A 26305-nucleotide genomic window follows, 5' to 3' on the forward strand; every position below is an offset into this window, starting at 1 on the left:
AGATGGGACCCCCCCCATCCGAGCCCTGGAGATGGGGCCAGCCCCTACCCACCGGCCCCCCTCTGCCTGGCCCCCAGCCCAACCGTCAGCTCTTCTGGCCTGTCCAGCCCGCTTTGATGGAGCCGCAGAAACAAGGGCTCCTTTGACAGAAGGGGGGCCTCAGAGCCGGGACTGTGAAACTTCAAAGGTGAGGGTCGTGCCCACTACCCCGATCCCTCCCCCAACCCTGGCCCCCCTCCCGAGTACCCCCCCCAGCCTGTCCTCTATATAGCCCCCCAAGCCCCATTCCCCTGTGGGCTCCCGGGAGTTAAGGGCCAGGTGAGGGGCCGCCTGAGGGAAGTGGGTGATTTTGATGAGAATAGGAGAATAGTCAGGTGATTTGGGGGACAAGAATTCAGTGCCCAGGGGCAGAAAGGCAGTGGGAGGCAGACACCGAAGGATAAGCACCTGGAGGGTGGACCCCAAGGGGGAAGGAGGACAGGGTCGCTTGGCCCGGCTCCTGGTCATCATGCTGCTGTCCATGCTGCTGCTGCTGCTGCCCCTCCCAACCCCCTGGTCTATCCGAGGGCACCCACTGTATACGCGTCTGCCCCCCAGCACCCTGCAAGGTGAGCCTGGGCTGTTCTGAGGGTGCGGCCGAGGTGGGAGGAGCACAGAGGAAGTGGGTCCGGGGCAGGGGAGCATGACCTTGCCACTCCCACTCATCGGGAGCTTTGGCCCCTTCTGCCCACCCTGCAGGGGGAAGGGGCCAGGAACTGAGGCACAGGTGGGCGAGGAAGAGGGAGGACAAGGGTGCAGAGGGAAGGGGACCTGGCAAGCACCCCCAGAGGGTGTGCTTTAGGGAAGGTTCTGGGCTTAGCAGGAGGAAGGGGTCCAGGGTGGCATCTCCTTGGCTATCTGGGCCCAAAGGTGGGCAGCTTGACCACCGTTATTTTGTCAAGAAGCCTGAGTTTTGTGATGTTTCTACCTTTGGGGTGCTGTTTGTCCTTCAAGGACTTAAGGAAAGTCCCCTTTCAGAGATTCCAGCCCAGCTCAGTTGAATTAGAGAGAGCTCTTGGGTTGAGAATTCGGGGCCACCTGCTCTGAGTGCTGGGCCCTGGGGCCCTGGGGCTCTCTGTCCTCCCCATTCTGGCCTGGTGCTCCCGGAGCCCCACCTGCTTCCCCTGTCTCCCAAGGCGGGCTCAGGGCTGGAGCCTGAGGTTCTTCCCCAACCGTGCTTGACTTGTGCCCCATGTCCCAGCAGCTCTATCAGCCCAGGGCACGAAAGCATTGCAGGCTGCCCAGAGAAGCGCCCAGTGGGCAGTGAATCGCGTGGCCATGGAGATCCAGCACAGACTGCATGAGTGCAGAGGCTGTGCCAATCATACCGTCCCATGTCCCGGTGAGCTGACACTGACGACCCTGGGCCCGGTCTCCTGTCCTCCCTATCTCTTCCCTTCACCTCTTGGGGACAGAAACTAGGTGGGGACTGCCACCAAGACAATGCTGATGAAGGTCTCGCCAAGTGGAAAGGGCACGCCAGGCACAGGGCACAGCTTGTGCAAAGGCAGGAGAGCAGAAGGAGTCTGGGCTCGATTGGTGACCAGTGAGAAGTTCATGGCTGCTGAACTCGACCCTGACTGCTGGGGGGTAGAGTAACAGAGGGGAGCGGTAGGGCAGAGAGAGGGCCCAGGCTCTGCCTGGGGTGCAGGGAGGGTGGGAGGCTAGCCCCCAGGCTCAGAGGTGCGTGTCTCAGCAGGCCCCGGGCGTCCCAGGCCGCAGGCCCCCCTCCTCCAGGATCCCGCTGAGCCAGGTGAGGCCGAAAGGGCTCAAGCGGGCAGGGCTGAAGGCAGGGTGAACCCTGGAGGGGCCTCGATGGTGAGAGCGGCCAGGGTTTGTCCCTTGTAACGCAGATGCCACCTTTCTAGGGTCGTGTGGCCAGAGGCGCCCGAGCACTGTCAACGTGACGCGTGCCCACGGCCGCATTGTTGGGGGTAGCGCTGCACCGCCCGGGGCCTGGCCCTGGCTGGTGAGGCTGCAACTCGGAGGGCAGCCTCTGTGCGGCGGCGTCCTGGTGGCGGCGTCCTGGGTGCTCACCGCGGCGCACTGCTTCGCGGGGTACGTTGGAGCCCAGGCCCCTGACCAGCCCACATCCCCGGTGCGTGGTCAGACTCTTCCGGGGTCGTCTGGCGGGCGACACGCGGGAAGGCCGGTCTCTGCTGCCCCCTGGCGGCGGCCACCGCCCTCCCCGGCTTCCGGCCTCAAGGCTCCCACGCCGCGCACCCTGGGCGCGGTATCTGGGGGCGGGGGGGCGCTCCGCCCGGCTAGTGGACCTACTAGGGGCCACCGCCTCTCCCCGCCCCACCCTCTCTGCCCCGCGAGAAACAGCGGAGAAAGAGAGAGTCCGGAGTGCGAACCTGCGGCGTGGTGCCGGTGGGCGGAGGGCGGGGTCTCCAGGGGACTCTTTTCACCCTTGTCCTGCGCATCACCCCGCCGCTCGTCCCGCAGCGCCCCGAACGAGCTTCTGTGGACGGTGACGCTGGCCGAGGGGACTGGGGGGGAGCAAGCGGAGGAGGTGCCGGTGAACCGCATCTTGCCCCACCCCAAGGTGAGAGGGCAGCCCCCAGGCTCTCGGAGTTGGGAACAGCACCCCCACCCCACGCTTCACTGACACTGCGCCGCCACCCCCTCCGCAGTTTGACCCGCGGACCTTCCACAACGACCTGGCCCTGGTGCAGCTGTGGACGCCGGTGAGCCGGGCAGGGGCAGGGGCAGTGCGCCCTGTGTGCCTGCCCCAGGGGACCCGGGAGCCCCCAGCCGGCACCGCTTGCGCCATCGCGGGCTGGGGGGCCCTCTTCGAAGGTATGGGGCAGGCCGGGGCCTAGGTGAGCCGCTAGTGTGAGCGGGAAGAATGGGGGGCTAGGGTGGTGGAGTTTGGGAAGGCCAGGAGTAGGGAACCTGACCCAGGGTTGAACGCCTTTGCAAAATGCTGTCTGATCTTGCAAAGGGGGAGGAATCAAGGAGGGAGGTGGGAGAGGAAATCTTCTTCGTGAGGCCCCTGCCCTCCAGGCCTGAGCCCCCTCCCCTGCTTCCCTGTAGACGGGCCTGAGGCTGAGGCGGTGAGAGAGGCCCGAGTGCCCTTGCTCAGCGCTGACACCTGCAAAAGGGCCCTGGGGCCCGAGCTGCACCCCAGCAGCATGCTCTGTGCCGGCTACCTGGCCGGGGGCATCGACTCGTGCCAGGTATGAGCCCTGATTGATCTTAGGATGCTGGGTGGGCTGCTCCCCAGGGACAGGACAGCTTCTTCCCTTCCCCAGTCTGGCTGTCACTCAACTTATCTGAGCTTCTATGTTCCCATTGCTAAATTGGGTACAAGAGTAGCACTTCCATGAGAACTCAGAGCTGCCTTACCCTGCCAAGTGTCAGGCTGGCAAATGAGAGGGGCAGGTCAATGTAGTACCCTCTCTTCTGGCTCCGGTCCCGCAGGGTGATTCTGGAGGCCCCCTGACCTGTTCTGAGCCTGGCCCCCACCCCAGGGAGGTCCTGTACGGAGTCACCTCCTGGGGGGATGGATGCGGAGAGCCAGGGAAGCCCGGGGTCTACACACGTGTGGCCGTGTTCAAAGATTGGCTTCAGGAGCAGATGAGCGGTGAGCGCCCCGTTCCTATTCACCTCTCCCTGGAGTGGCCTGCTCACAGCCCTTGGGACGAGCCGGTCTTCACCCCTCCGGCCCCCAGCCCCTGACTGCGTCGGCAAAGCCTGCATCCCTTGGGGGGAAGGCTGCGGGGGGCTAGGGCCCGAAGCCGGGGCTGAGTTGGCCGCCGCCGCCCCCTGCAGCAGCCGCCTCCAGCCGGGAGCCCAGCTGCAGGGAGCTGCTGGCCTGGGACCCGCCCGGGGAGCCGCCGGCAGACGCCGCACCGCCCTGCGCCTTCTACGCCCGCCTGTGCCCCGGGCCAGCGGTCGCCTGTGCGCGTCTGGCGCACCAGCAGTGCCTGCAGCGCCGGAGGCGATGCGGTCAGTCCAGTTCACAGGGCTGGGCCGGGGGAGCAGGGGGCCCGGCCCACGTCTGACCGCCGCTCCCGCCCTTGTCCCGCCCGCAGAGCTGCGCTCGCTGGCGCACACCCTGCTGGGCCTGCTGCGGGGCGCTCAGGAGCTGCTCGGCCCCGGCCCAGGGATGCGGCGCCTGGCCCCGTCCCCGGCTCGCCCCGCTCTGTCGCTCTTGGAGCCTCCCAGACACCCCTCCCGCGAGCAGCGGGTGCACCCAGGTATCCCGCGCCTTCACATTCCAGCCCCAGCACCCCCCAGCACCAACTGCGCGGCGGAGGCGATCCCCTAACGCTGCGTCTCCCCAGGATCGCGGGCTGCAGGCGCTCGGTTCCCGAAGCGGAGGCCAGAGCCGCGCGAGGAAGCGAACGGTAATGACGCCCCCTGCCGGCCTTTGCCGGGAGAGTAGCAGGCCAAGGGCTGGCGAGGCCCTGAGGGGATTCTTGGGGCAGCCGGCAGACTCGCTCTCCCCACCTGACCCCCGCGCAGTAGGGAGGATGACGCTTTGGGGGCACTTGTGGCTTTGGGCCCCCCTCAGTGTCAACAGAGACCATCTGCTTTGTGTTATCACTTAACCTCTCTGATCCTCAGTTTCCCATCCGTAGCATGAGGAGAAATCCGCCCACTGGGAGGCTCATCCTGAGGTTCTGGTGGGAATCCCACTCCCAGCTCCTTGCTGGTGCCAGTTTTCTGCTATTCCCAGGACCTCTCTCCTTTCTGCAGGCTGCCCAGGGCTGGAAAGCCTGCAACAGAAGTTGACCACCCTTCAAGGGACCCATGCCTGGATCCTACAGGTCCCATCAGAGCACTTGGCCATGGACTTTCACGAGGTAGGTCCTCAGGCTTCCCACATTCACTCACAGTGGCCTCAGAAGGCTGACCTGGGTCAGCCCTGGTGAGTAGGGAGACAGAAGGGGCACCCTCCACAGGACGAGGGAGGACCTGCCCCCCCAGCAGCTTGGGGTGGAAGTGGGGGTGTCTTGGGGGAAAGGGGTGGAAAGGGCAGCTGTATGTAAGCTGGGGTGCTGGGTGGATGTGAAAGTGTGGGGGGGAGGTGTGAGTGGAAGGGCATGTGGGGGTGTAAGTGAGCAGGAAGTGTGCAGGTTTGGGGGGTAAGGGGGGAGTGGATCTGAGTGAGAGTTTCTGGGGGCCAGGAGGAGGCGGACTAAGAGCTGGGTTGTGGGGCCCTGAGCACCCTCCTCCTTCTGCAGGTCCTGGCAGATCTGGGTTCCAAGACGCTGACTGGCCTCTTCCGAGCCTGGGTGCGGGCAGGCTTGGGGGGCCAGCATGTAGTCTTCGGCGGTCTGGTAGGCCTGGAGCCAGCCACGATGGCTCGCAGCCTCCCCCGGTTGCTGGTGCAGGCCCTGCAGGCCTTCCGTTTGGCCGCCCTGGCAGAGACAGAGGGACCCCAGATGGGTGCAAGGCAGAGCCAGGGACTGGGGAGGAAGGGGCACCCCCCACTCAGTCCTCAGATTTCTCCAGCCAGGGGACCATGAACCATGTCTGGTCCCCCAACCCCTGGTCAGGACCTACTGCTCCAAGGGGCTCCTGTGATGACAAACTGTCACAGCCACAGCTGATTGGGTGTGTGGGGCAGGAGGCCTGGGTCCATGTGTCTTCCCACATGTGCCATCAGAAAATCACGGCTGCTTTAATAAACATTATTTATGACCTACAGAGATAACTCTGGAGCTTTCTTGGGATGAGAACTGGGTGGGTGGACATTAGACAGGGCCAGACAGGGCCCAGCCTCCAGAAGCAGTTGGCAGAGGTCACAAAGACACTGGAGAGAGGCTGCTAAGCCCCCATTTCCCCATACTTGTCTTCCCTCCAAGAAACGGCAACAGCTGACCTGTCACCACTCCCCTACCCGTGGCTGACCAGCACAGCCCCCAGTGCCCAGTGCCTCTACCCAGCCCCCACCCCTACTGCTAGTTGTGGGGAGTTGCAGCCTGGGATCTTTGCCTCATGTCCTTGAGCTCCTGCCTGGCAGCCAGTCCCCCTCCCCACCCCCTGGTCACCTGCCTTGGGTTTTCTACCACAAAGCCATGCCCAGAAGTGTCAGATTGCATTTCCGGCTGCGACTTCCCTTTGCACTCCACCCCTCCTCCCCTGCACCTGTCCCCTCTCCAATCCTCCCACATTCCCCAGCCCTGTAGACTGGAGGGGCAGCCACAAGACCCAGTCAGAGAGACAGGATGGAGGGGCCAGTGTTAACGCTGGGACTGCTGGCTATACTGGTTGTGTGTGGTAAGAGTGGACATCACCCTGCCCTGAAGGGTCCCTCAGGACTCGCACCCAGGGCCCCTACTGCATGGTTCCCTCCCACCCCTCCTACCTGGTGCTCCCTCCTTTAGCATCAGGCCCAACCCCCCACCCCCACTGCCATTTCTCCCTGGAGGGATTGACCACCAGGACCCCTTCCTGGGCAGTGGTTGGATCCCCCAGCTGAGCCCAGCCCCATGGCCCAGCAGGAGTCCAGGGCAGCTCCCTTCCCACACCCACCTCCCTGCACCCCATCCCTGTCCCTATCCCTCCCCAGGCAGCTGGGGCCTAAATGAGGAGGAGCGGCTAATTCGGTACCTGTTTGAAGAGAAAGGCTACAACAAGGAGCTCCGGCCTGTGGCACACCAAGGAGAGAGTGTGGAGGTCTCGCTGGCCCTCACGCTCTCCAACCTCATCTCCCTGGTGAGTGGCCCCTCTGAGGCAGGCTGGAGATGGGAGGGCAGGGACAGCTTCCTGGAGGCATGGATGTCTCCCGACTGGGATGGCCACAGAGGAAGCTCCAGGCCCCAGGCTAGGCTATGGTAGCTCCTCCCCAGGGAAGCAGGCTCCCGCATTCTGCAAGCTCAGTGCTGCCCACGGGCCTTGGGCTGATGGCCCTTCCCCTCCAGCTTTAGCTCTGGGGCTGTATCAGACCCATGACACACTTCAGAGGCCATGCGCCCTCCTTGCTCCTTGGTCTGCCCACCCCCTCCTGACTGTGAGTGCTTGTGGTAGGAGTCTGGTTAGGCCATGGTTTCCCCTGGGTGGTGGCTGGGAGCAGGTGCCTGGTGAATGCACGTAGGTGAAAGAACCAAGCGGGCCCTGGGGGACAGCCGTCTTGTGTGATTTCAGAAAGAAGTTGAGGAGACCCTCACCACTAACGTATGGATTGAACACGTAAGAATACCCCACTCAGAGCTGGGGGGGGCAGTGAGGTTGCAGGGCCCAGGCCCCCCTGTGCTTGGGTATCTCCAGAAGGGATCCTCCTGTCCTCCAGGAGGAGCTGGCTCCTACCCACAGGCCGAGCTGCTCTTCTCACCACCTTGTATAGCCACTAGCTCAGATAGAGACTTCCAGTAGATTGGGATTCTTCGTCTAGGGGAAAATTGTCACAATATCCTGATGTTATTAGAAGACACTTTCTGCCGCCTGTCAGAAGTTCATAATACAGACACACGGCTTCTATGTCCACAATGGAAATATACTTCCTTGGTTGTGCAGTGTACATTCTACACAACTGTACATGACAGACCTGAATCCTAATTCTGTACCCACCTCCCCCAAACCTCTTTTGTCACAGCTTCCAGACCCTGTCAGTCTTCCTCTAGGAAAGTGAGGAGAGTGGGGGGCCTGGGCAACAGCAAAGTCTATTGCTGACACCTCTTTTGGGCTTCCAGGGTTGGACAGACAGCCGGCTGCAGTGGGATGCTGAAGAATTTGGAAATATCAGTGTCCTGCGCCTGCCCCCTGACATGCTGTGGCTCCCAGAGATTGTGCTGGAGAACAAGTAGAGCCGCAGCCCTCCCTGGCAGCCCCTCCCCGCTCTGCTCCCCCAACCCTGCCAGTTCCAAGCTGGCTGGCATTCACGGTTGCCCTTGTCTTTGTCCCTCAGCAATGACGGCTCCTTCCAGATTTCCTACTCCTGCAATGTGCTCATCTACCCCTCCGGCTATGTGTACTGGCTGCCGCCCGCCATCTTCCGCTCTTCCTGCCCCATCTCCGTCACCTACTTTCCCTTTGACTGGCAGAACTGCTCTCTCAAGTTCAGGTACAGCCACTTCTCCAGCCACCCCTCACCCCTGCCAGGGACTGAGGGAGGTGCATGAAGCACTGTCAGGCAGAGACCCCCGCTCTGTCCTGATTAGAGCTCCCCCACACCCATGACAGACCCTCTGACCACGAACCTCCTCTACTAGCCTTCCCCACTCCCCGTCACTGCCTGCAGCCAATGGCTGAGGGCCACCCTCTACCCACTGTCCTCCCCAGTTCCCTCAAGTACACGGCCAAGGAGATCACCCTGAGTCTGAAGCAGGAGGAAGAAGAGGGCCGCTTCTATCCCGTGGAGTGGATCATCATCGACCCGGAGGGCTTCACAGGTGCTGGGAGCAGCGGCTGTGGGTGGGCAGGCCCCTCAGACACACACCTGCGGATATGGTCACACTGACGCCGCCCCCCCCCCCAGGGACGCACGTGTGCACACACACACCCGAAACATGGACCTACAGGCACACAGACTGACAGAGAGACACAGATGGACGGACACACGCCGACCCACAGAGAAACACACACAGATATACTTACTGACACAAGTCTAGCACATCGGAAGGAAAAGAAGTCCAGCCGGAGGGGATTGTGTCCCAAAGGCAGAGACTGGTGCCAGTGCCCCACCCCTTATGCTGTCCAGGCCAGAAGACCCTCCTGGGTCCGGACAGGGTCCCTGGGGATAGATGTCACTGACAGATGAGAAGGGTAGTTAGTCTTCTGTTCCCAGTAAGCCCAGGGGTGTGGTTGCGGCTTTAGCGGGCATCCTAATGTTATGTGTGTCGCCCCCTACCAACAGCCCTGGCCCCCTGCCCCTAACTGTGACCAGGCTCAGATCTCCTATGGGGCCCCCACTGCATGCCCCTGTCTATCAGGGGAGACCTGCATCACACTGGTCCTAAGGCTGCTACCTCCCCAGGGTGTGGAGGGCTAGGCGTTGGTCTTCTGCTCACTGCATCATTACCTATAAGACTTCTTATTTGAACCATACATGGCCTCAGCGTCTACATTTTCCAAGAAGAAGAAAAAAACAACCCACTCCCAGAGGAATTTCCCCTTTGCAGATTGAAACCTCTATCCCAAGCCCTCAGGGGAAAAAACCCACAAACTGAACCCTAACCTTCCTCTGTGTGCCCCCTCAGGCTGGCTCACTCCACCCAGCCCCCAGTCCTGCCCCGAGCCCCCCCCCCCCGCCCCCTTGCCTGACCTGACACCAAGGTGCCCTTCCGCCCCCCTCAGAGAACGGGGAGTGGGAGATCGCGCACCGGCCAGCCAGGATCAACGTGGACCCCAGCGTCCCCCCGGACAGTCCGGGCCGCCAGGACGTCACCTTCTACCTCATCATCCGTCGCAAGCCCCTCTTCTATGTCATCAACATCCTGGTGCCTTGCGTCCTCATCTCCTTCATGATCAACCTGGTCTTCTACCTGCCGGCTGACAGTGAGCCTCAGAGCCTGTCCCAGCCCCCTGGCCACCTGGGGCAGCCTCTCCCTCTCCCCGAGGGCGGCTGAGCTTCGGCCTCCTCCGCCCTCCCCTCACTTCCTCCTGGGAGACACAAGGGGGTCACCACACCCCGGTCCAGGCATGAGGGGCCTGTGGCCAGCCAAAAGGGGGGTTTCGTGACCCTGTCCAACATCTCCAAATGGACAGGGCGCCTGGGGGGTCCGTCTCTCTTGGCCCCCGCTTCTGCTTCTCACGGTGGGGTTTCCCAAGGAAGTCCCCTCGAGAGGGAGAACCACGGGACTGTCCCTCTGGCGGAGCAGAGATCAGGTCTGTCCTGGTCACCATGTGTGACCATGGGCCTGGCACACGGAAGGCCATCCACCTTGAACCGGCGGCTGGATAACGGGATCTCTAGGAAGCCAGGCGTGGAGGCGTGCAGTCCATGCTCATCTGGTTCTAGAAGGGCACGTGTAAACTGGGCTCTTGGTTTCATAATAGTTTCAGAATATTTACTAGAAGCGAGGCACAGGGAGTCCCAGGGACAAATGCGATCCAGCCTCTGTTGCTGGCCGAGACTGTGAAATGCACAGGACTAGGCTCATGGCCTGCGGGGTAGGAGAATGGGGGAAACTTCCCTGGCAGAGGCGGTGCTTGAGCCGGAGATGGGTCCGGGAGGCAGTTTCCAGGGAGAGGAGGGGCCCTGGGTGGGGGACGGGACTGTGGGCCCGGGACCCGCAGTGGCCACCGCACAGCATGCTCAAGAGCTCCGGCGGGAGGAGCTGGGTGGTGCCAGGCTAGGGTCTCTGAGTGGAGGCCTAGGAGTTGGGGAAATATGGGCACTCTGAGGCTGCCCTGGAGCTTTCTGTACAGGGGGACACACGCAGACCTGTGACTTTTAGAGGGTTGAGTGGCAGCGAGCTGGCTAACGGTGATAGCTGGTGATCACTGAGCACTGCCCAGTGCCAGGCCGCGCGATGAGCGTTTAACATGCACTCTCTCACTTGGTCCTCACAGCATTTGGAAGCTGTGAAAACCGAGGCACAGAGAGGTTAGGCTACTTGCCTAAAGTCACCCAGCCAGTAAATGGCAGAGCCGGGATTTGAACCCACGTGTTCTAGCTCCGTAGCCCACGCTGTTCATCGGGGTGCCGTGGCTTTGTGAACAGCGGTGCAGGGGCCGCAGTGGGACCACTGGGCCGAAGGCCAGAGGTGGCAGCTAAGTCCGGGGCTCCCCCAGGTGGCGAGAAGACGTCAGTGGCCATCTCAGTGCTCCTGGCTCAGTCTGTCTTCCTGCTGCTCATCTCCAAGCGGCTGCCCGCCACGTCCATGGCCATCCCCCTCATCGGCAAGTGAGTGATGCCTGGGCCACGCCATGCCTCCCCCAGCCCCCTCCCCTGCCCTGCCACACCCCACCGTGGCCCGCGGGCTCCAGGCTGAGCGTGCGCCTACAGGTTCCTGCTCTTCGGCATGGTGCTGGTGACCATGGTCGTGGTGATCTGCGTCATCGTGCTCAACATCCACTTCCGCACGCCCAGCACCCACGTGCTGTCTGAGGGGGTCAAGAAGGTGAGGGCTCTCGGCCAGAAGCTGGAGACCGTCGGGCTGTCCCTCTACAGGAGAGCAGGGAAAGCCCCCCGTGGCATGTTTGCATGGGCGACTGCCACCCCTTGCAGCCGAAGTGCCACATGCTGCTACCCACGCCGCGTGGACGACTCTCCCAGTGCACTGTCACTCGAAAGGAGCCGGACACAAAGGAGCACAGGCTGCACGGTCTCCTCTTCGTGAAGTTCAAGGACAGGCAAAACTAGCCTTTAGCGATAGAAGTCAGGAGGGTGGTCCCCCTAGGGGTGGGTAGGGTGTGACGGGAGGAGGCACGAGGGACCCTTTGGGACCGTGTTAGAGATCTCCTCTGGGGGGTGTTTACACGGTTGAATGCACCTGTAAAAATTCGTCTAACTCTGCACTTCAGGGCGGCTTGTTCTACCGTGTGTTCGCTCCACCCCGATTAAAGAGAAGATAAAGGATGTGGGGACGGTGTGCCCAGGAGGGGTGTCCTTGCCTCTCAGCCACGGCAGGGCTGCTAGCTGTTCTGGGATGGCAGAGGATGTTTTAGCAACTGGTTTAGGCTTCAGCATTTGAAGAAGAGCGCTCCGCATTTGGGGCCTTGTTCTTACTTTTTCATTTTTCATATATAATTCATTTTGAACAAATGAGTTCTGCTTTGTGTGGTGAGTAATGAGGGAGAGTTGGAAGCAAGACAAGTGTCCGTCAGGAGGGGATCGGGGGAATCGGTGACAGCATGACTCGGGAGTCCTCTGCGGCAGCCTGGAACGGAGTCGCAGATGTTTTGATGTGTGAAGGTGACCCCATGCCTGTAAAACAACCTTCCCTTCCTGTGTCCCCCTGACCTGCCACAGCTCTTCCTGGAGACCCTGCCGGAACTCCTGCACATGTCCCGCCCAGCAGAGGATGGGCCCAGCCCAGGGCCTCTCATCCGGAGGAGCAGCTCCCTGGGCTACATTTCCAAGGCCGACGAGTACTTCTTGCTCAAGTCCCGAAGCGACCTCATGTTTGAGAAGCAGTCCGAGCGGCACGGGCTGGCCCGGCGCCTCACCACTGCACGTGGGTTCCCGGTGGCTTGGGAGTGCAGCCCATCCATGGGAGGTGGGCTGGCAGCAGGCCTCATGCCCACCTGTGGCCTGGTCTCCGCAGGCCGGCCCCCCGCAGGCTCTGAGCAAGCCCAGCAGGAGCTCTTCAGCGAGCTGAAGCCAGCCGTGGATGGGGCCAACTTCATCGTCAGCCACATGAGGGACCAGAACAGTTACAATGAGGTGAGGAGCCACAGGTAGCCTATGCGTAGGGTGTCTCCTGTCTTCAAGGGGCTCGGTTCTCCTCAGAGACACATACCCACTGAGGTGAAGGAGTTCACGGTGGGTGCAGACTCCAGGCCCCCCGGGAGGCAGAGCCCCTACCTAGAAGCCCCCGGCAGCTCACAGCACACAGCCTTCGCTCGGGCACAGGCACGTAGCTCCCTTAGGGCCCTTCTTTGTCACCATGCCCAGCCATTTTTTGTCCCTGCTCAACTCCAAGTCTGATACTCCAGATGTAAGCAGACGTTGAAAAGGCAGCCTTAGGTGGTTTTCAATATTATATACTTTTAAAACCTCTCTCTTGAGAAAGGGCCCCCGTTTTCTGGGAGGGGTGAAGAAGGAGGAGAGGGGACAATGTACCCTCCTCAGCCCCCTGAGAGAGGCTCCTGGCACCCCAGCTCTTCTTCAGCCCCTGGAGCCCTGAAGTGGGGTGAGGAGGGAGGCTGTGACCACTCTTGGTCTCCTGGACAGAGACCCTAGCTTCAGGGGTCCTGGGCCCTGCTGGGGACACTCCAGCCTATCCCATCTGGTGCAAGCCTGAGGCAACCCCCACAGATACACCAAGGCCATGCCTCTGTCATTGGGCCCCCAGCTTGGGGTGTGGGCCCGTGGTTTGAGAGCCTCCCTCAAGCCACTGTCCCTGCCTCCTTGCCCCCAGGAGAAGGACTGCTGGAACCGAGTGGCCCGCACAGTCGACCGACTCTGCCTGTTTGTGGTGACGCCCATCATGGTGGTGGGCACGGCCTGGATCTTCCTGCAGGGGGCCTACAACCAGCCTCCACCCCAGCCCTTCCCCGGGGACCCCTTCTCCTACCACGAGCAGGACAAGCGCTTCATCTAGAATAGGCCTGCCTGCCCTGCTGGCCCAGCTCCCGGGCAGCGTCGGGTGGGGCCTTTGGCCTGAGAGGGATGGGGAGGGGGGGCTAGTTGTGTGGACAGGGATGTCTGAGAAAGGACAAGCCCTTCCTGGGGAGGCCAACTTCTGACCCTGAGGCTTGAGTGCAGCTGATCCTGCAAGGCTGGGGCAGGAAGAGCTGGGCTTTCCTGAGATTAAGGAAGGAAGGGGGAAGCCCCCCTCAGCCGCAGGTCCTCTGCAGCTAAAGACAGGAGCCTCCGAGGAGGTCTAAGAGTGGACATCAGCTGGGGGTCGGGGTGGGACAATTTGGGGGGAGAAGGGGGCTGGCTCAGGGGTCAGGGATGATGTCACTCAAGCTGGGACCCCTCTGAGGAGTCAGAAAGGCAGAGGCCTTTTCTTGCCTCTCCTTCCCTGGGTGGGGGTAGAGCAGGTGGAGTCCTGTGTCTTCACTTCCCTGTTCCTCCAGCCACCCTCCTCTCAACAACCCCTCAGCCTTGGGCTTCTGAGGCCCCACCTGGGGCTGAGGTAGGGACCCCTTCCTCTCAGAGCTCTTAAGGAAGAGGGTTTCAGCAGAGGTGGGAGCGCCAGGGTTACAAAATGGCCTTCCCCAGCCCTTTCTGCCTGGGTAACTTAGTCTGGGTCCCTCAGGGAAGCCAAGGACTGGGATGGAAGGGCCAGGCTCAACACCCACAGAGACCAAAGGTCAGCTTGTCAACCTTAGGTCACGTGCACAATCCTAGAGCCCCAGAACTCAGCCTTCCCCCAAGGAGTGTCCCCTCTTGGGCAACTATTCTCCTCCCCAAAGTAGGGTTTCCATACAATATTTGGGACATATTTTTACTAAAAAAATATTCATTGTTTTTCTGAAATGCAAACTTAACTGGGCATCCTGTTTTGTTTTGTTTTGTTTTGTTTTGTTTTGTTTTTTGGGGGGTGAGGCAGAGAAAGAATCTTAAGCAGGCTCCACACTCAATCTCACAGCCCTGAGATCATGACCTGAGCTGAAATGAAGAGTCAGAGCTCAACCGACTGACCCACCCAGACACCCCAGAATCCTGTATCATTATTTACTAAATTTGACAACTATACCCTAAAGGGAGCCCCCAACAATCCTATCCCAAGGGCCAAAGTCTGAGGCTGCAGATGCTGGGAAAATGGCAGCCTACCTCCAAGATGCCCCAGCAATCCCCACCTCCAGGTATTCACACCCTGTGTAGCCCACTCCCACACTGCACCAGGCTTGATCTGTGTGACCGACAGAATGAGGCGGAAGTGACAGCGTGTCGCTTCTGAGATAAGGCTCTATAAGACATTGCAGCATCTCCCTGGCTCCCGCTCCATTGCTCTTGCTTTCAGCTGGATCTCTCACTTTGGGGAAACCAGCTGGCATGGGGAACAATCCTGTGGAGAGACCTGGCAAGGACCTCAGGCCCTCTACCTGCAGCCTCATGAGTGACCTTGGAAGTCAGTCCTCCAGCCCCAGTTGGGCCTTCAGATGAGATCACGACCCTGGTCAACATCTTGGGTGCAGCCCGATGAGTTCTTGAGCCAGAGCCACCCAGCTAAGCTTCTCCTGGATTCCTGACCCTCAGAAACCATGTGGGATAGCATATGTTTGTTGCTTTAAGAGACAAAGTTTTGGGGTGCTTTGTTACACTACAGGGCTATCTGGGGTGAGCCACTCTCATCTCTTAGGTTCGGTTTTCTCATCAACAAAATGTGTAAGTCCTGTTTGTGAGGTATTGTGAAAATCGAATTTGCTAGTAATCATAAAGGTCCTTACACATGTCCTGCAAATTTTTAAAAATTTATTTAAATTCAATTAATTGACATATAGGGGCACCTGGGTGGCACAGCGGTTAAGCGTCTGCCTTCGGCTCAGGGCGTGATCCCGGCATTATGGGATCGAGCCCCACATCAGGCTCTTCCGCTATGAGCCTGCTTCTTCCTCTCCCACTCCCCCTGCTTGTGTTCCCTCTCTCGCTGGCTGTCTCTATCTCTGTCGAATAAATAAATAAAATCTTTTAAAAAATGACATATAAAGTATTCTTTGTTTCAGGGGTACAGGTCTGTGATTCATCAGTCTTATATAATACCCAGTGCTCATTATAACACATGTCCTCCCCAATGCCCATCACCCAGTTACCTTGTCCTTCCACCTCCCTCCCCTCCAGCAACCCTCTGTTTGTTTCCTATGATTAAGAGTCTCTTGTGGTTCATGTCCTCCAAATTTAAGGGGTGATTATTTAACTGATTCCTCAATTGTTGGCCTGAGTCACAGAGGATGGGCCTGTGGTCTCCCGGGTCTGAGGCTGGCAGCAGGTCTGAGGGCAGATGGGAGCAAGTACAGAGGATCCAATTATTCTCCTCCTTGATGTATACACTTAAGGTCTTCATAACTCAACCCATTTCCCTCAGAGGGAATTGGTGACCTCACTAGCTCAGGTATACAAAAGGTGAGATTTTTAGTCTTTCATTGGAAAGTAGCAAAAGACAAACCTCTTTTTTTTTTTTTTTATGTGACTATACAAAAGCTTTCATTCATTTGTACTAGAAGTTGGGCCCACTGCCACTAGGGAACCCAGTGCCCAGAAAAAGACAAACCTCTTAACAGGAAAACTGACCCTAGTTACTTCTGACACAGATTCAAGGTACAAATCTTTAATTTTTTTCCCTCTGAATAGGGAAAGTAGCTTGGGCTTACACCCATCAGATGAGCAGGAAGTCCGGGACCTCCCTGGAATCGTCCTCTATGAGAGGGTGCCCATCTCAACACCAAGAGAAGCCCTGAATCAGATCCCTCAGCCACTGTCCTTGCTTCTCTCTGCCACACGATGGCACTGTTGGCAACCTCCAGGTGAATTGTGTCAGGCCCGGCTCAGGTGGTGGTAAACCTTCCTGAGAAGACAACCCCAAAATGCCACACCCGACCAAGAGTGCCCCGTGCACAGGTTCCCAGGGTCACAGCAGGACCCCCAACAGCACACATTCCTCCAGCACCGCAGCCCCAGGGTGCTGTCAGCACTGGTCTCCTCTCTGGGTGACGTGGAACTCTCCCCAGGAAGTCACACCCACAAGGGGCCAGCTTCCTGTGAAACCACAGGGTGTCCCTACACACTCTCCCCAGGCCATCAGGGCTACACACCCTCCTTCAAGCAATGATGAATCTGTGAGGGATGCACTGGGCTGCAAGGAACAGAAACCCAAAGAACCGTGGTTCAAACCGATAGGGCTTCCTCTTTGTTGCGTAATATGATCCTGATTCAGCAGTTGCCACATTGGCTCAGCTGTCCCACAAGGCGATTGAGACCCAGGCTCTCTGCTCTCTGCCCAGCCCTCCCTCCTTAGCATGTTGGCTCTGTCCTCATGCTTGTCGCCTCATGCTGTGTGCAAGCTGACTGCCACAGAGCCGCGCTGCTCATCTGTGTTCAAGGCAGGAAAGAAGCCAGCCATTCCTGACCCCTTTCATCAGGAGGCAAAGGCTCTCTCCTGAAGCCCTTCAGCTGACTTCTATAGACATCCCACAGGTCGAGATGTTATCACATGGCCGCCATTATCTGCAAGGGGGCCTGGGAAACGAACATTCCACTTTTCCAGTCTCCAGAAAACAAAGTGACAAAAGGCAAGTAGCTGTTGGGCACAAATGAAGCCGGCAGAAGATTTTCTCTTAATGGTTCCACACCTCCCCCTTTAGCCCCTCCAGGGCAGCCCCACCCCTCCTCAGGTGACCCCCTCCTGAGAACACCGAGGAGACTCTGCCTCTCTCCCACAGCAGGAGAGAAGGGGAAAACACAGGAGTTGGAATCTCTTCATATGGGGAAGTAGCATAATTCATACCAGAGGGAAGTCACGCTCCACAACCTTCCTTTACCCTCCCAGACTTGCAGAGAAGGGGAAAGGGAAAGTCAGAAATGTCGGAACACCGGCCAAACCACCATTGGCTGGGGCAGTGGGGTGGGGGTGAATATGCGGTCCATTATTTAGCAGGAGCCATTAATGGGCTTGCCAAAGTGTGCTTGGAGGAAACTAGAGAGGGGGAGAGGTCCTGCTCTGGGGAGCACCAAAGGGCAAACTGGGGAGAAGGGGAGCTGGCTTTGTAAACTCCAGGAAAAGGGGGCTATACACCTAGACGCTTGGCGGTGAGTGTGATGTTTGAGGGTGGGCCCTGGAGCAGGACTGAACACAAGGACAGAAGTAGATGAGTGGGGAAGGCCGGTGCCACCACGCTGTCTCCCTGACCCCAAAGTCCTGGTGAGGACAGACAAGAGGGACTTAGGGCTGTGGAGGGCTGGGGTCTGAGCCAACCTCACATGGATCTCCGAGGACAGGGAGCAGGCTGATTTCCAGTTTACTGACACATCATTTGTTTAAGGGGAGGGGGACAGGTCCTCAAATGGTGCTTTTCCTCCAACCCTTGGACGCCTTCACCACCCAGTTCCCCCGGATGCCCAAGGGTGTGTAGCACTTATGGGAATCTGCGTTTTTTGTCTTGCAAACTTACTGGGACATCCTGACCTGTCTGCTCAGAGTAAATGGTCAAAAGACAGATAGCCTGAGCCCACGGCCACAGCTGGCAGCAGGGCGCTCAGCTCCTAGACCAGCCTCAGCCCCACCCTTCCCCGACCTCAAACTACGAAGTGGATGGAGCGTGTTTTCTGGCCCTTCTGGGTCCCCTCACCTGACTCTCTCGGGACCACAACCTTGACCTTATCTGCCTGCCCTACTGAACAGTGACTTCCTGTGAGCCACGCAGGCTTACCCCTGCCTCCCTCGCAATCCCCCGCTGTCTGCCGGGTCTGGGGCCTGCTACATGCTGGGGACTCCCTAAGTTTGTGAATTTTTTTCTAAGATTTTATATATATTTTTTTTTGAGAAAGAGAGTGTGTGCATGCACACGCGTGCACGTTGGGGGAGGGGCGAGGGAGAAGCAGACCCCTAGATCATGACCTGAGCCAAAAGCAGACGCTTAACCGACTGAGCCACCCGGGTGCCCAAGTTTATAGATAATTTAAGAAATACTGAGGCCACACTGAGGAGCCCCTATTTAGGAGTTGTTCTGTTCCCAAGAGCCCTAACTTCCAGATCTTCTTCAGCCCTCCTTCCTTCAAAGCTGACCAGGCCTGTGTGCCATGCCTCAGAGCCTGGGAGGACCCCAAATGGGCACCCTAATTGGCATTAAGGTATCAGCCTGAGGAACAGAGTGTATCTCTCTCACAGGCTTTACCTCCAGGGTCTTGGCCCAGTGGAGTAACCCATGAAGATGTTAGGCTGATGGGACAGGTTTGTGGTCCTCAACCATGTCACAGAGAAACTCAGGGACAGAACACGCCTCCATACCTCCCCAAATCCTGACCCCCTGGAGGAAATAGAAGGAGAGAGCCCAATTCAGGGCCCTTCCTCACACCCTCCCTCCCCCATCTCTCTGTCCCTGGCTGTGTCTTCAGCTCCCCAGACGGAAGGAACAGGGGCTGGGACAGTGGAATCAGAGAGTGGGGACGGAGGCCGGGCTGTCTCTATTGGGGCAGATGGGGCCCCTCTGTCCCCTCCCCAGCCCAGGTAACCTGAGCCTGGCATTTTGTCCGTCTTGGAACAGCTGACAGTGCTGTGGTCAGACAGCTGGTGGGGCTGGGCTGGCCTGGCTGGGGTGGGAGCATGGGCTGTTACATGAGACCCAGAGTCTACATCTCTCTACCCTGAGCTGGGGAGCTGTCGTCCCACCCGTCACTGCAGAGGGCTGTGGCACCATGCTCAGGGGCCAGGGACTCCTGCTCCTCCTGCTGCTGTTGGCTGTCTGCTTGGGTGTGGACACAGGGGATCAGGAGCCTGGGGAGGCCTGGAGGAGAGATCCAAGGCCTCAGGGGACAGAGGGTCTGGAGGGTTCCTGAAGCCTGCCCCCACACCCAGCGCCCTACTTCTCCACATCACACCCTCTTGTGGCCTCCCCCTCTCCCTGCCCCAAAGCCCGTGTAAACAGGCTCAGTGCTGTCTGTTGCAGGAGCTGAGGGCCGGAACCAGGAGGAACGTCTGCTCGGGGACCTGATGAACAACTACAACCCGCACCTGAGGCCCGCTGAGCGCGACTCGGACGTGGTCAATGTCAGCCTGAAGCTCACCCTCACCAACCTCATCTCGCTGGTGAGCCACAGGCCTGCAGGACAGTGGGAGAGACAGAGGGCCAGTGTATCCCGCCCCTGGGACCTGCTGGGGAGAGTCAGGGGCTGGCTCTAGCAGCCAGGAGGGGGAAGGACTCCACAGGGGAGTGGCCGGGGAGCTGGAAAACTCCCATGAGGGCTGCCCAAGAGGCTGGGGTCCTGTAGCACCCAACGGGGGGCCTATAGGGACTAACATCTGGAGAGCAAGTGATGGGGGTTCAGCCCTCTGTTCTGCACCCCTAGAATGAGCGAGAGGAGGCCCTCACCACCAATGTCTGGATAGAGATGGTAAGAGGCCACCCTGAAGTCCTTTTCTATCGGGGCCCCCAACCTCAGGTCCCAAGGCTCTTAGAGCTGCCTGCCTTTCCCCCGCCCCCTCCCCGCCTCTTCTGACCCCCCTGGGCTAGGCTCCTATTCCTGGGGGTGGGGGTGGGGGGTGACTCGGCAGAGAGCAGGGCCTGGCAACCCCACTCCCCCTGCAGCAGTGGTGTGATTATCGCCTGCGCTGGGACCCACAAGACTACGAAGGCCTGTGGGTGCTAAGGGTGCCGTCCACCATGGTGTGGCGGCCGGATGTCGTTCTGGAGAACAAGTGAGGAGGGGTGCAGGCAGGGGTGAGGCGGGCACAAAAGGACACAAGGGCAGGGCCCCGTATGACAAGGGGGCTCTGGGGAAAGGGACGGGTGAACAGAAGGTGGAGAGCGGGGAACACTGGCCGGAGCAGCTGTTGCTGAGGGTAGGGCGGGGCCGGCAGACCTGATTCTCGGCCTGGCTCCATATCCTCTGGGCCGGGTCGTCTGGTGGGCTGCTGCCCTCCTCGGGCCTGGGGATGAGGGCGGCTTCCTCAGAAGCTGTCAGGAGTCACTGGGCATGGAGTGCTGCACTCGGGTGCCCCCGGGCCTTTGCAACAGCTGAAGAGATGGTAGTACCGTTGTGACCAGGCCCTGGTGGTGAGGGGACGGGGCAGAGGAAGCCTGCAGGCAGGTGCGATGGGGGGCCCTCCGGCGGGGAGGTAGTGGACCCTGTGGCCATGAGGGGCTGGTGTCCCCAGGCCCCATCCACGCAGGGCAAGGGCTGACCTGGGGTGTGGGACTCGGGCGAGCCGGGGCTGCCGGGGACGTGAGCCCCCAGCCTCGGGGCCTGGCCTGTGCGTAGCGTGGACGGCGTGTTCGAGGTGGCCCTCTACTGCAACGTGCTGGTATCTCCCGATGGCTGCGTCTACTGGCTGCCACCTGCCATCTTCCGCTCCGCCTGCCCGGTCTCTGTCACCTACTTCCCCTTCGACTGGCAGAACTGCTCCCTCGTCTTCCAGTGAGGCCATTTACTGGGGGGGGAGAGGGGAGGGAGCTGCCCTTAGAGGAGTCTGGCTGGGGGGGACATAAGGCTTCTCGCCAGGGGCCCGGCCCCGTCTTTTGGGGGGCCTCTGTGCCCATCTCAGGCCCAGACACCCGAAGAGGCCCACGTCCCTCCCTGCTAAGCCACAGTCCTCTCACTCATCCTCCTTCCCTGCCTCAGTTTCCCTGCCTGTGCCCCAAGGGAGGAATTAATGACCGGGGTGAGTGAGCAAGGAGGCACACACGAGTGTCACCCCACACCCCATGGAGAGGAGGAGCCTGTCTCAGTCTCCTCATCCAGAAATGGGGGAACAGAGGTCTGTGTGAGGGTTTTCCCATAATTTAGAGGAGCGGTCTTTTCACAAGGAGACCCTCCTTAACAAACAGACCAGACAGGGACAGACGGTGTTTTCTGTGTTCTAACCCTTGGCCCCTCCTGCCTCGGAGGCAGTGGAAGGGAGGAACGGAGTGTCCCCTGGGCTCTTAACATCTGGTGACGGTACTGAGCTGCGGCCTCCCGGCCCCTCCGCAAAAACTTCCCTGACCCCCAGGGAGCCCAAGTCCCCTTCCCGCCCCCCATCTCACGGTCAGGGTTCTATGGAGAATTCCAGGGAATTCCTGGCTGCACTTTTTAGAGGCAATGCTGCCCACAGTTGCCCTCAGATGATCGTCTGCGTGACCTCGGCGGTGGCTCTCCACACATTCAAGTGTATCCCCCGTCCTCCCCATCTCCCAGGTCCCAGACCTACAGCACCAATGAGATCAACCTGCAGCTCAGCCAGGAAGATGGTCAGACCATTGAGTGGATCTTCATCGACCCCGAGGCCTTCACAGGTAACCTCCTCCCAGGACCGCTGCCGGACCTGGCCTCCAGGGCAGGGCCAGATGAAGATCAGACCCCTTCCCATGTAACTCAAGATGAAAACTACAGTAAACCATAAAAAATATATCTTTAAAGGCCCAGCACAGTTCTCCTTTGCCCATGCTAATGTCTCCAGTTTGGGTGGGAGAGGGATCGGGTATCCAGTCTCCCTGGACGCTGCTCTTTGGGCCCATGCCGGCCACCCTGCAGCTAGGTCACAGGGGCTGCAGGGATCTGCCTGGCCTGCGCTCCCTGTGCCCACCCTGCCTGCTGCCCGCAGAGAATGGGGAGTGGGCCATCCGGCACCGGCCGGCCAAGATGCTGCTGGATGAGGCGGCCCCGGCCGAGGAGGCGGGCCACCAGAAGGTGGTCTTCTACCTGCTCATCCAGCGCAAGCCCCTCTTCTATGTCATCAACATCATCGCGCCCTGCGTCCTCATCTCCTCGGTCGCCATCCTCATCTACTTCCTTCCTGCCAAGGGTACCTGGAGCCCGTGCGAGGGGAGCCCTGGCCCCAGGTGGCCGCACAGGGACTAGCTGGGAGGGCACAGGGTTGGGGCGGCCCACACAACACCACCTGTCCCGGGCACCAGGGCCATTGGGCTCCTTGTGGGGTGGAGGAGGTGCCCCACGGCAGGGAAGTTGAGATCGGCTCTGAAGGCCTCTTGGTTATGGGTAGCGGGCGGCCAGAAGTGTACTGTCGCCATCAACGTGCTCCTGGCCCAGACTGTCTTCCTTTTCCTCGTGGCCAAGAAGGTGCCCGAGACCTCCCAGGCAGTGCCACTTATCAGCAAGTAAGGCTGGCCCTCACGCCTACCACCCACCTCCTCCCCCCCTTCTCCAGAACTCGGGGCACTACTTTCCTGCCACTCCCACCCCCACCCCCCTCAATACTAACCCCTCACCCTAAGGAATTGGGGGGAATCAGCTGCTAAGGGTGGGGTGCATCTGGAGATGAAGTGCCAAAGGGCCAGCCCCACCTCCTGCCTACCCAACCCCGGCAGGTACCTCACCTTCCTCCTGGCGGTGACCATCCTCATTGTCGTGAATGCCGTGGTCGTGCTCAACGTGTCTTTGCGGTCCCCCCACACACACTCCATGGCTCGCGGGGTCCGAAAGGCAAGGCCCCTCTCTGCTCACTCCAGCATCCTCCTCTCCAGTCCACTCACATGCCTTCTCCTCTCCACCCTCTTTCCCTTCCCTACTCACCTGCCACATTCAGCGATAAACCTACCCGGTGTGTATCTTGAAGCATGTGCCCGGTGGATTAATCTAATACTGAGTGCTTACTGTGTGGCAGGTGCATTCTGCATCCTAATGCATTCGATCATCATCAGACTCCTATGAGGTGGGTATTGGTCCCACCTCCATTTTGCAAGTGAGGAAGCTGAGGCGCAGAGAGATTCAGTAGCTTACCCAAGGTTGCCTGGCTAGGAAGCAGAAGCAAGGTTCTGCCCAGGCAGTCTCACTCCGGAGTCTGTACGATCTGCAGTCCACCTGCAGCAGTCAGCTGGGACCCTTGTTGCAAATGCAGATTCTCAGGCCCCCCCATAGGCATCCTGGGCCAGAGCAGCAGAGGTGGGGCCCAGGAACCTGTGAGCAAGTGCCCTGGTGATGCTGATGTGCACACAAGTTGGAGGACCCGGGCTCCGTGTCTAGCACAGAACAGCCGAGCTGTACTGGGGTCAAGCCACTGACCGTGGTTTGCTGCCTCTGGGCCCCCGGTGGTTTGAGCCCTCCATGCCAACCTCCACCCTTTGCTCTGAAGCCAGCCTGGATGCCCACATGCCCAGTCTGCTGGCTACTCAGAGAAGCCCACCAGAAAATCCTCTCTCCAGGTGTTCCTGCGGCTCTTGCCCCAGCTGCTGCGGATGCATGTCCGCCCACTGGCCCCAGTGGCTGTGCAAGACACTGGGCGCCAGCTACAGAATGGTTCCGCCTCGGGATGGTCGCTCACAGCAGGGGAGGACGTTGCTCTCTGCCTGCCTCGCAGTGAACTTCTCTTCCGGCAGTGGCAGCGCAATGGGCTGGTGAGGGCAGCACTGGAGAAGCTAGGTGAGGCTGTGTGGGGGGGTGGGGGGGATGACACTGGGGACACTCCTCCCAGGGACTCCAGACGGGGAGGGCTAGCTGTCCACCAAAGCACCAGGCCCAGCAGATGAGTGTGGGTAGGTTTCCGGGGTGGAGAGAGAGAAGCTAGGGCTGCTCAGGAGAAACTACCTTCTCAGACTGTTTCTTCTTCACTCTATTCCCAAACCTTATCCTGTCTCACCAGAGAAAGGCCCAGAGCCAGGGCAGAGTCAGGAGTTGTGTGGCAGCCTGAAGCAGGCCGCCCCGGCCATCCAGGCCTCTGTGGAAGCCTGCAACCTGATTGCCCTCGCCCGGCACCAGCAAAGTCACTTTGACAGTGTAAGGGGGATTGAGTACCCAGGGAGGGGCTTGGACCTGAGATGGGAACAAGATGAGTGGAGTGGCCATGGCAGGGTGATGGGATGGAAAAAGTGGAACTGGGACATCAGGGCCAGGGGACTATGGCAGAAGCCAGGCTAAGGCCTGGAAGTGGGTGAGAAGGGCCCACGGCCATGGAGAATAGAGGCCTGCTGGATGACCAAGGATGGCACCATGACCCAGGGCAGGCCTGGTGTCACTGCTGGTCATCCCACACCCTGCCTCCCACCCCCAGGGGAGTGAGGAGTGGTTCTTGGTGGGCCGAGTGCTGGACCGTGTCTGCTTCTTGGCCATGCTCTCGCTTTTTGTCTGTGGCACCGCTGGCATCTTCCTCATGGCCCACTACAACCAGGTGCCCGCTCTGCCATTCCCTGGAGACCCCCGCTCCTACCTGCCCTCACCTGACTGAGCCAACCAACTACCAATGGCTGCTAGACACGTGGAGTCTTATCAGCTGTGTTCTTCAGTGGCTGAGGTCATGAGTGTGCTCTCTTGGGAAGTGCCCTTCAGGGCCATGTGAGCCAGCTGGCCCTGAGAAAAGCACGGGAAATAAAGAAACCGAGCTGGAGTCCTGGAGTGGTTGAGAATGGCTGTGGGCAGGGTGTGCCGTTGGGATCAGCAGCCACGTGGCACTGGTTAGCTAGTCCTGGCAATCCTCACGTCAGCAAAGCATTAGCAACTCCCATCATTTCTTTTTTTTTTTTTAAGATTTTATTTATTCATTAGAGAGAGAGAGAGCGCTCAAGAGAGCAAGCAGAGGGAGAGGGAGAAGCAGACTCCCCACTGAGTAGGAAACCTGACATGGGGCTCGATCCCAGGACCCTGGGATCATGACCTGAGCCGGAAGGCAGATGCTTAACTGACTGAGCCACCCAGGCACCCCTTACTCTTGTCACTTCTGAAGGCCTAGGGACTCTGTCTTGTATGATGTCCCCAACTAGGCAAGGTCCCATCCCTCCAGGCCTGGGCCTCCTTTCCTTTTTACGAGTTCCCCATAGGCTCCTAAAGGAGGGAGGTCAAGAGAGATGTGAAGAGTAGCAGGTAATGTTCTCTTGAAAGAATGGCAGCAGCCCACTCCAGCTGGTATCTCCCTCCCCTGCCTTCTGGGTACTATAAGCACCCAATAGTCACCTGCACCAGTGACCTTTCCATTCATATGCATTTTTTGTCATTGATCACAAAAGATTCCATGAATTAAAAGCTCCTCATGTCATCATGAACAAGCAAGAGTCACTATTCCCCCACATTTCAGATGGGCAAATTGGGGCCCAGGGTAAGAAGGGCTTCCCAGAACACCGGTGGCTAAAGTTTGGAGTCCAGAATTCCCAACCAAATTTTAGACACTCCAAGAAAGATTCCGTGGCCTAGAAAACAGACCCCTCTTCTCAAAGGCTGGGGCATTTGCGCTGGTACCAAAGGGTGCTTAAAACAAGGAAGAGGTCAGCAAAGAGGCTGGGAGGTAACAGGAACTGCTGGGCTTTGCCTTCTGAGAGGAGACCCTAAACAGCCTCCTTTGGCCCCACTTAGGAAACAAGATGGCCAGCTGAGGTCTTCCTGGGAGAGAGGCAAGGCCCTGCTTTGAGAGTAGGTCTGGGTCCTGAGTTCTGTTGGTGACAAGACAACTTGAGCAAGTCATTTGTGCCTCCCCCCAGCCTCTGCTTCTTCATCTGTAAATATGGGTACAGATTTCGGTTCCTATCTACCCTCATCAAAGGATCAAAGGTGCAGGTGAAAGTGATTCAAAAGTGTGAAAGTACCACGTAAGACCTGACAATGGGACATTGCTGGGGGAGGGGAGAGGACACCGGAAATAACCCTCCCCCAAGTACAGGGTTGCTGGCTTTGGGGTTCAATCACCAGCAGGTTCACTTCATCAACTCCGGTTTATGTGCGCGCTGCCCCGTGCATATGGAGCCACGACTTAGACCTGGAAGCCACTTTGTTGATGGTGGGGCCCATCTGTGGTTCCTGTAAGCTTCTCACTAGCTTTGTCACCTGGGGTGAGTCTCTCAACTTCTCTGATTGCCTCAAAGGGCGGAGATGAGCTCTTTAACTCCTGGCGGAAGTAAGCAAAAATTTACAATACTACATTTATTGTGGGCGACTATGTCTAGCGCCTGACACTGATGATCCCGTTCGATCCACACGGCAACCCGAAGAGGCAGGTACTATAATACAGCGTGGCCGGTACCCAAGAGGAAACAGCCTCGGGGAGGTTAAAAGAGAGTCCAGGATCGTGCAGCCCGCTCTGGGGGTGGAGTCGGGATTTGTACCAAGCAGTGAGTCCAGAGC

At 59.3% G+C, this 26305-nt stretch overlaps 3 protein-coding genes across 5 annotated transcripts; all 3 read left to right on the forward strand.

Moving 5' to 3' along the window:
• The first annotated feature begins 508 nt into the window (after positions 1-508).
• PRSS56 (serine protease 56) lies at positions 509-5740 on the forward strand. Its single transcript, XM_057316107.1, has 11 exons — positions 509-608; positions 1244-1381; positions 1908-2587; positions 2676-2841; positions 3079-3221; positions 3466-3628; positions 3817-3993; positions 4080-4244; positions 4332-4394; positions 4747-4853; positions 5235-5740. Exons 1-11 carry the CDS (start codon positions 509-511, stop codon positions 5517-5519), a joined length of 2187 nt encoding a protein of 728 aa, XP_057172090.1. The 3' UTR covers positions 5520-5740.
• A 48-nt stretch (positions 5741-5788) lies between these two features.
• Positions 5789-15252, forward strand: CHRND (cholinergic receptor nicotinic delta subunit). 3 transcript variants are annotated; one of them, XM_026490028.4, is made up of 12 exons: positions 5789-6273; positions 6566-6711; positions 7141-7185; positions 7686-7795; positions 7901-8056; positions 8275-8384; positions 9289-9489; positions 10729-10840; positions 10943-11057; positions 11909-12113; positions 12204-12322; positions 13020-15252. In XM_026490028.4, exons 1-12 carry the CDS (start codon positions 6222-6224, stop codon positions 13200-13202), a joined length of 1554 nt encoding a protein of 517 aa, XP_026345813.1. In that variant the 5' UTR covers positions 5789-6221; the 3' UTR covers positions 13203-15252. The 3 variants fall into 3 exon arrangements, with proteins under 3 accessions (XP_026345813.1, XP_026345828.1, XP_044236741.2); XM_026490043.4 differs by lacking the exons at positions 5789-6273; positions 6566-6711; positions 7141-7185 and having other exon boundaries at positions 7714-7781; XM_044380806.3 differs by lacking the exons at positions 5789-6273; positions 6566-6711; positions 7141-7185; positions 8275-8384; positions 9289-9489 and having other exon boundaries at positions 7714-7795.
• A 3666-nt stretch (positions 15253-18918) lies between these two features.
• CHRNG (cholinergic receptor nicotinic gamma subunit) lies at positions 18919-24575 on the forward strand. Its single transcript, XM_026490017.4, has 12 exons — positions 18919-19016; positions 19213-19352; positions 19613-19657; positions 19852-19961; positions 20525-20680; positions 21440-21537; positions 21846-22046; positions 22245-22359; positions 22570-22684; positions 23404-23620; positions 23841-23974; positions 24249-24575. The coding sequence occupies exons 1-12, from the start codon at positions 18962-18964 to the stop codon at positions 24420-24422; spliced, it is 1560 nt and encodes a 519-aa protein (XP_026345802.2). The 5' UTR covers positions 18919-18961; the 3' UTR covers positions 24423-24575.
• Positions 24576-26305: the final 1730 nt, after the last annotated feature.

Source organism: Ursus arctos, unplaced genomic scaffold (genome assembly GCF_023065955.2).
Source record: "Ursus arctos isolate Adak ecotype North America unplaced genomic scaffold, UrsArc2.0 scaffold_1, whole genome shotgun sequence".
Lineage (NCBI taxonomy): Eukaryota > Metazoa > Chordata > Mammalia > Carnivora > Ursidae > Ursus > Ursus arctos.

What these genes read in the sequence shown, in the direction of transcription:
- PRSS56 (XM_057316107.1), top strand. Translation starts at nt 509, where the DNA reads ATGCTGCTGTCCATGCTGCTGCTGCTGCTGCCCCTCCCAACCCCCTGG. An exon ending in GCATCTTGCCCCACCCCAAG is followed by an intron (nt 2,588 to 2,675) that starts GTGAGAGGGCAG and finishes CCCCCTCCGCAG; the next exon opens with TTTGACCCGCGGACCTTCCA. An exon ending in CGAGCAGCGGGTGCACCCAG is followed by an intron (nt 4,245 to 4,331) that starts GTATCCCGCGCC and finishes GCGTCTCCCCAG; the next exon opens with GATCGCGGGCTGCAGGCGCT.
- CHRND (XM_026490028.4), top strand. Translation starts at nt 6,222, where the DNA reads ATGGAGGGGCCAGTGTTAACGCTGGGACTGCTGGCTATACTGGTTGTG. An exon ending in GGCTATACTGGTTGTGTGTG is followed by an intron (nt 6,274 to 6,565) that starts GTAAGAGTGGAC and finishes ATCCCTCCCCAG; the next exon opens with GCAGCTGGGGCCTAAATGAG. An exon ending in CCGGCGCCTCACCACTGCAC is followed by an intron (nt 12,114 to 12,203) that starts GTGGGTTCCCGG and finishes TGGTCTCCGCAG; the next exon opens with GCCGGCCCCCCGCAGGCTCT.
- CHRNG (XM_026490017.4), top strand. Translation starts at nt 18,962, where the DNA reads ATGCTCAGGGGCCAGGGACTCCTGCTCCTCCTGCTGCTGTTGGCTGTC. An exon ending in CGACCCCGAGGCCTTCACAG is followed by an intron (nt 21,538 to 21,845) that starts GTAACCTCCTCC and finishes TGCTGCCCGCAG; the next exon opens with AGAATGGGGAGTGGGCCATC. An exon ending in GCAGTGCCACTTATCAGCAA is followed by an intron (nt 22,360 to 22,569) that starts GTAAGGCTGGCC and finishes CAACCCCGGCAG; the next exon opens with GTACCTCACCTTCCTCCTGG.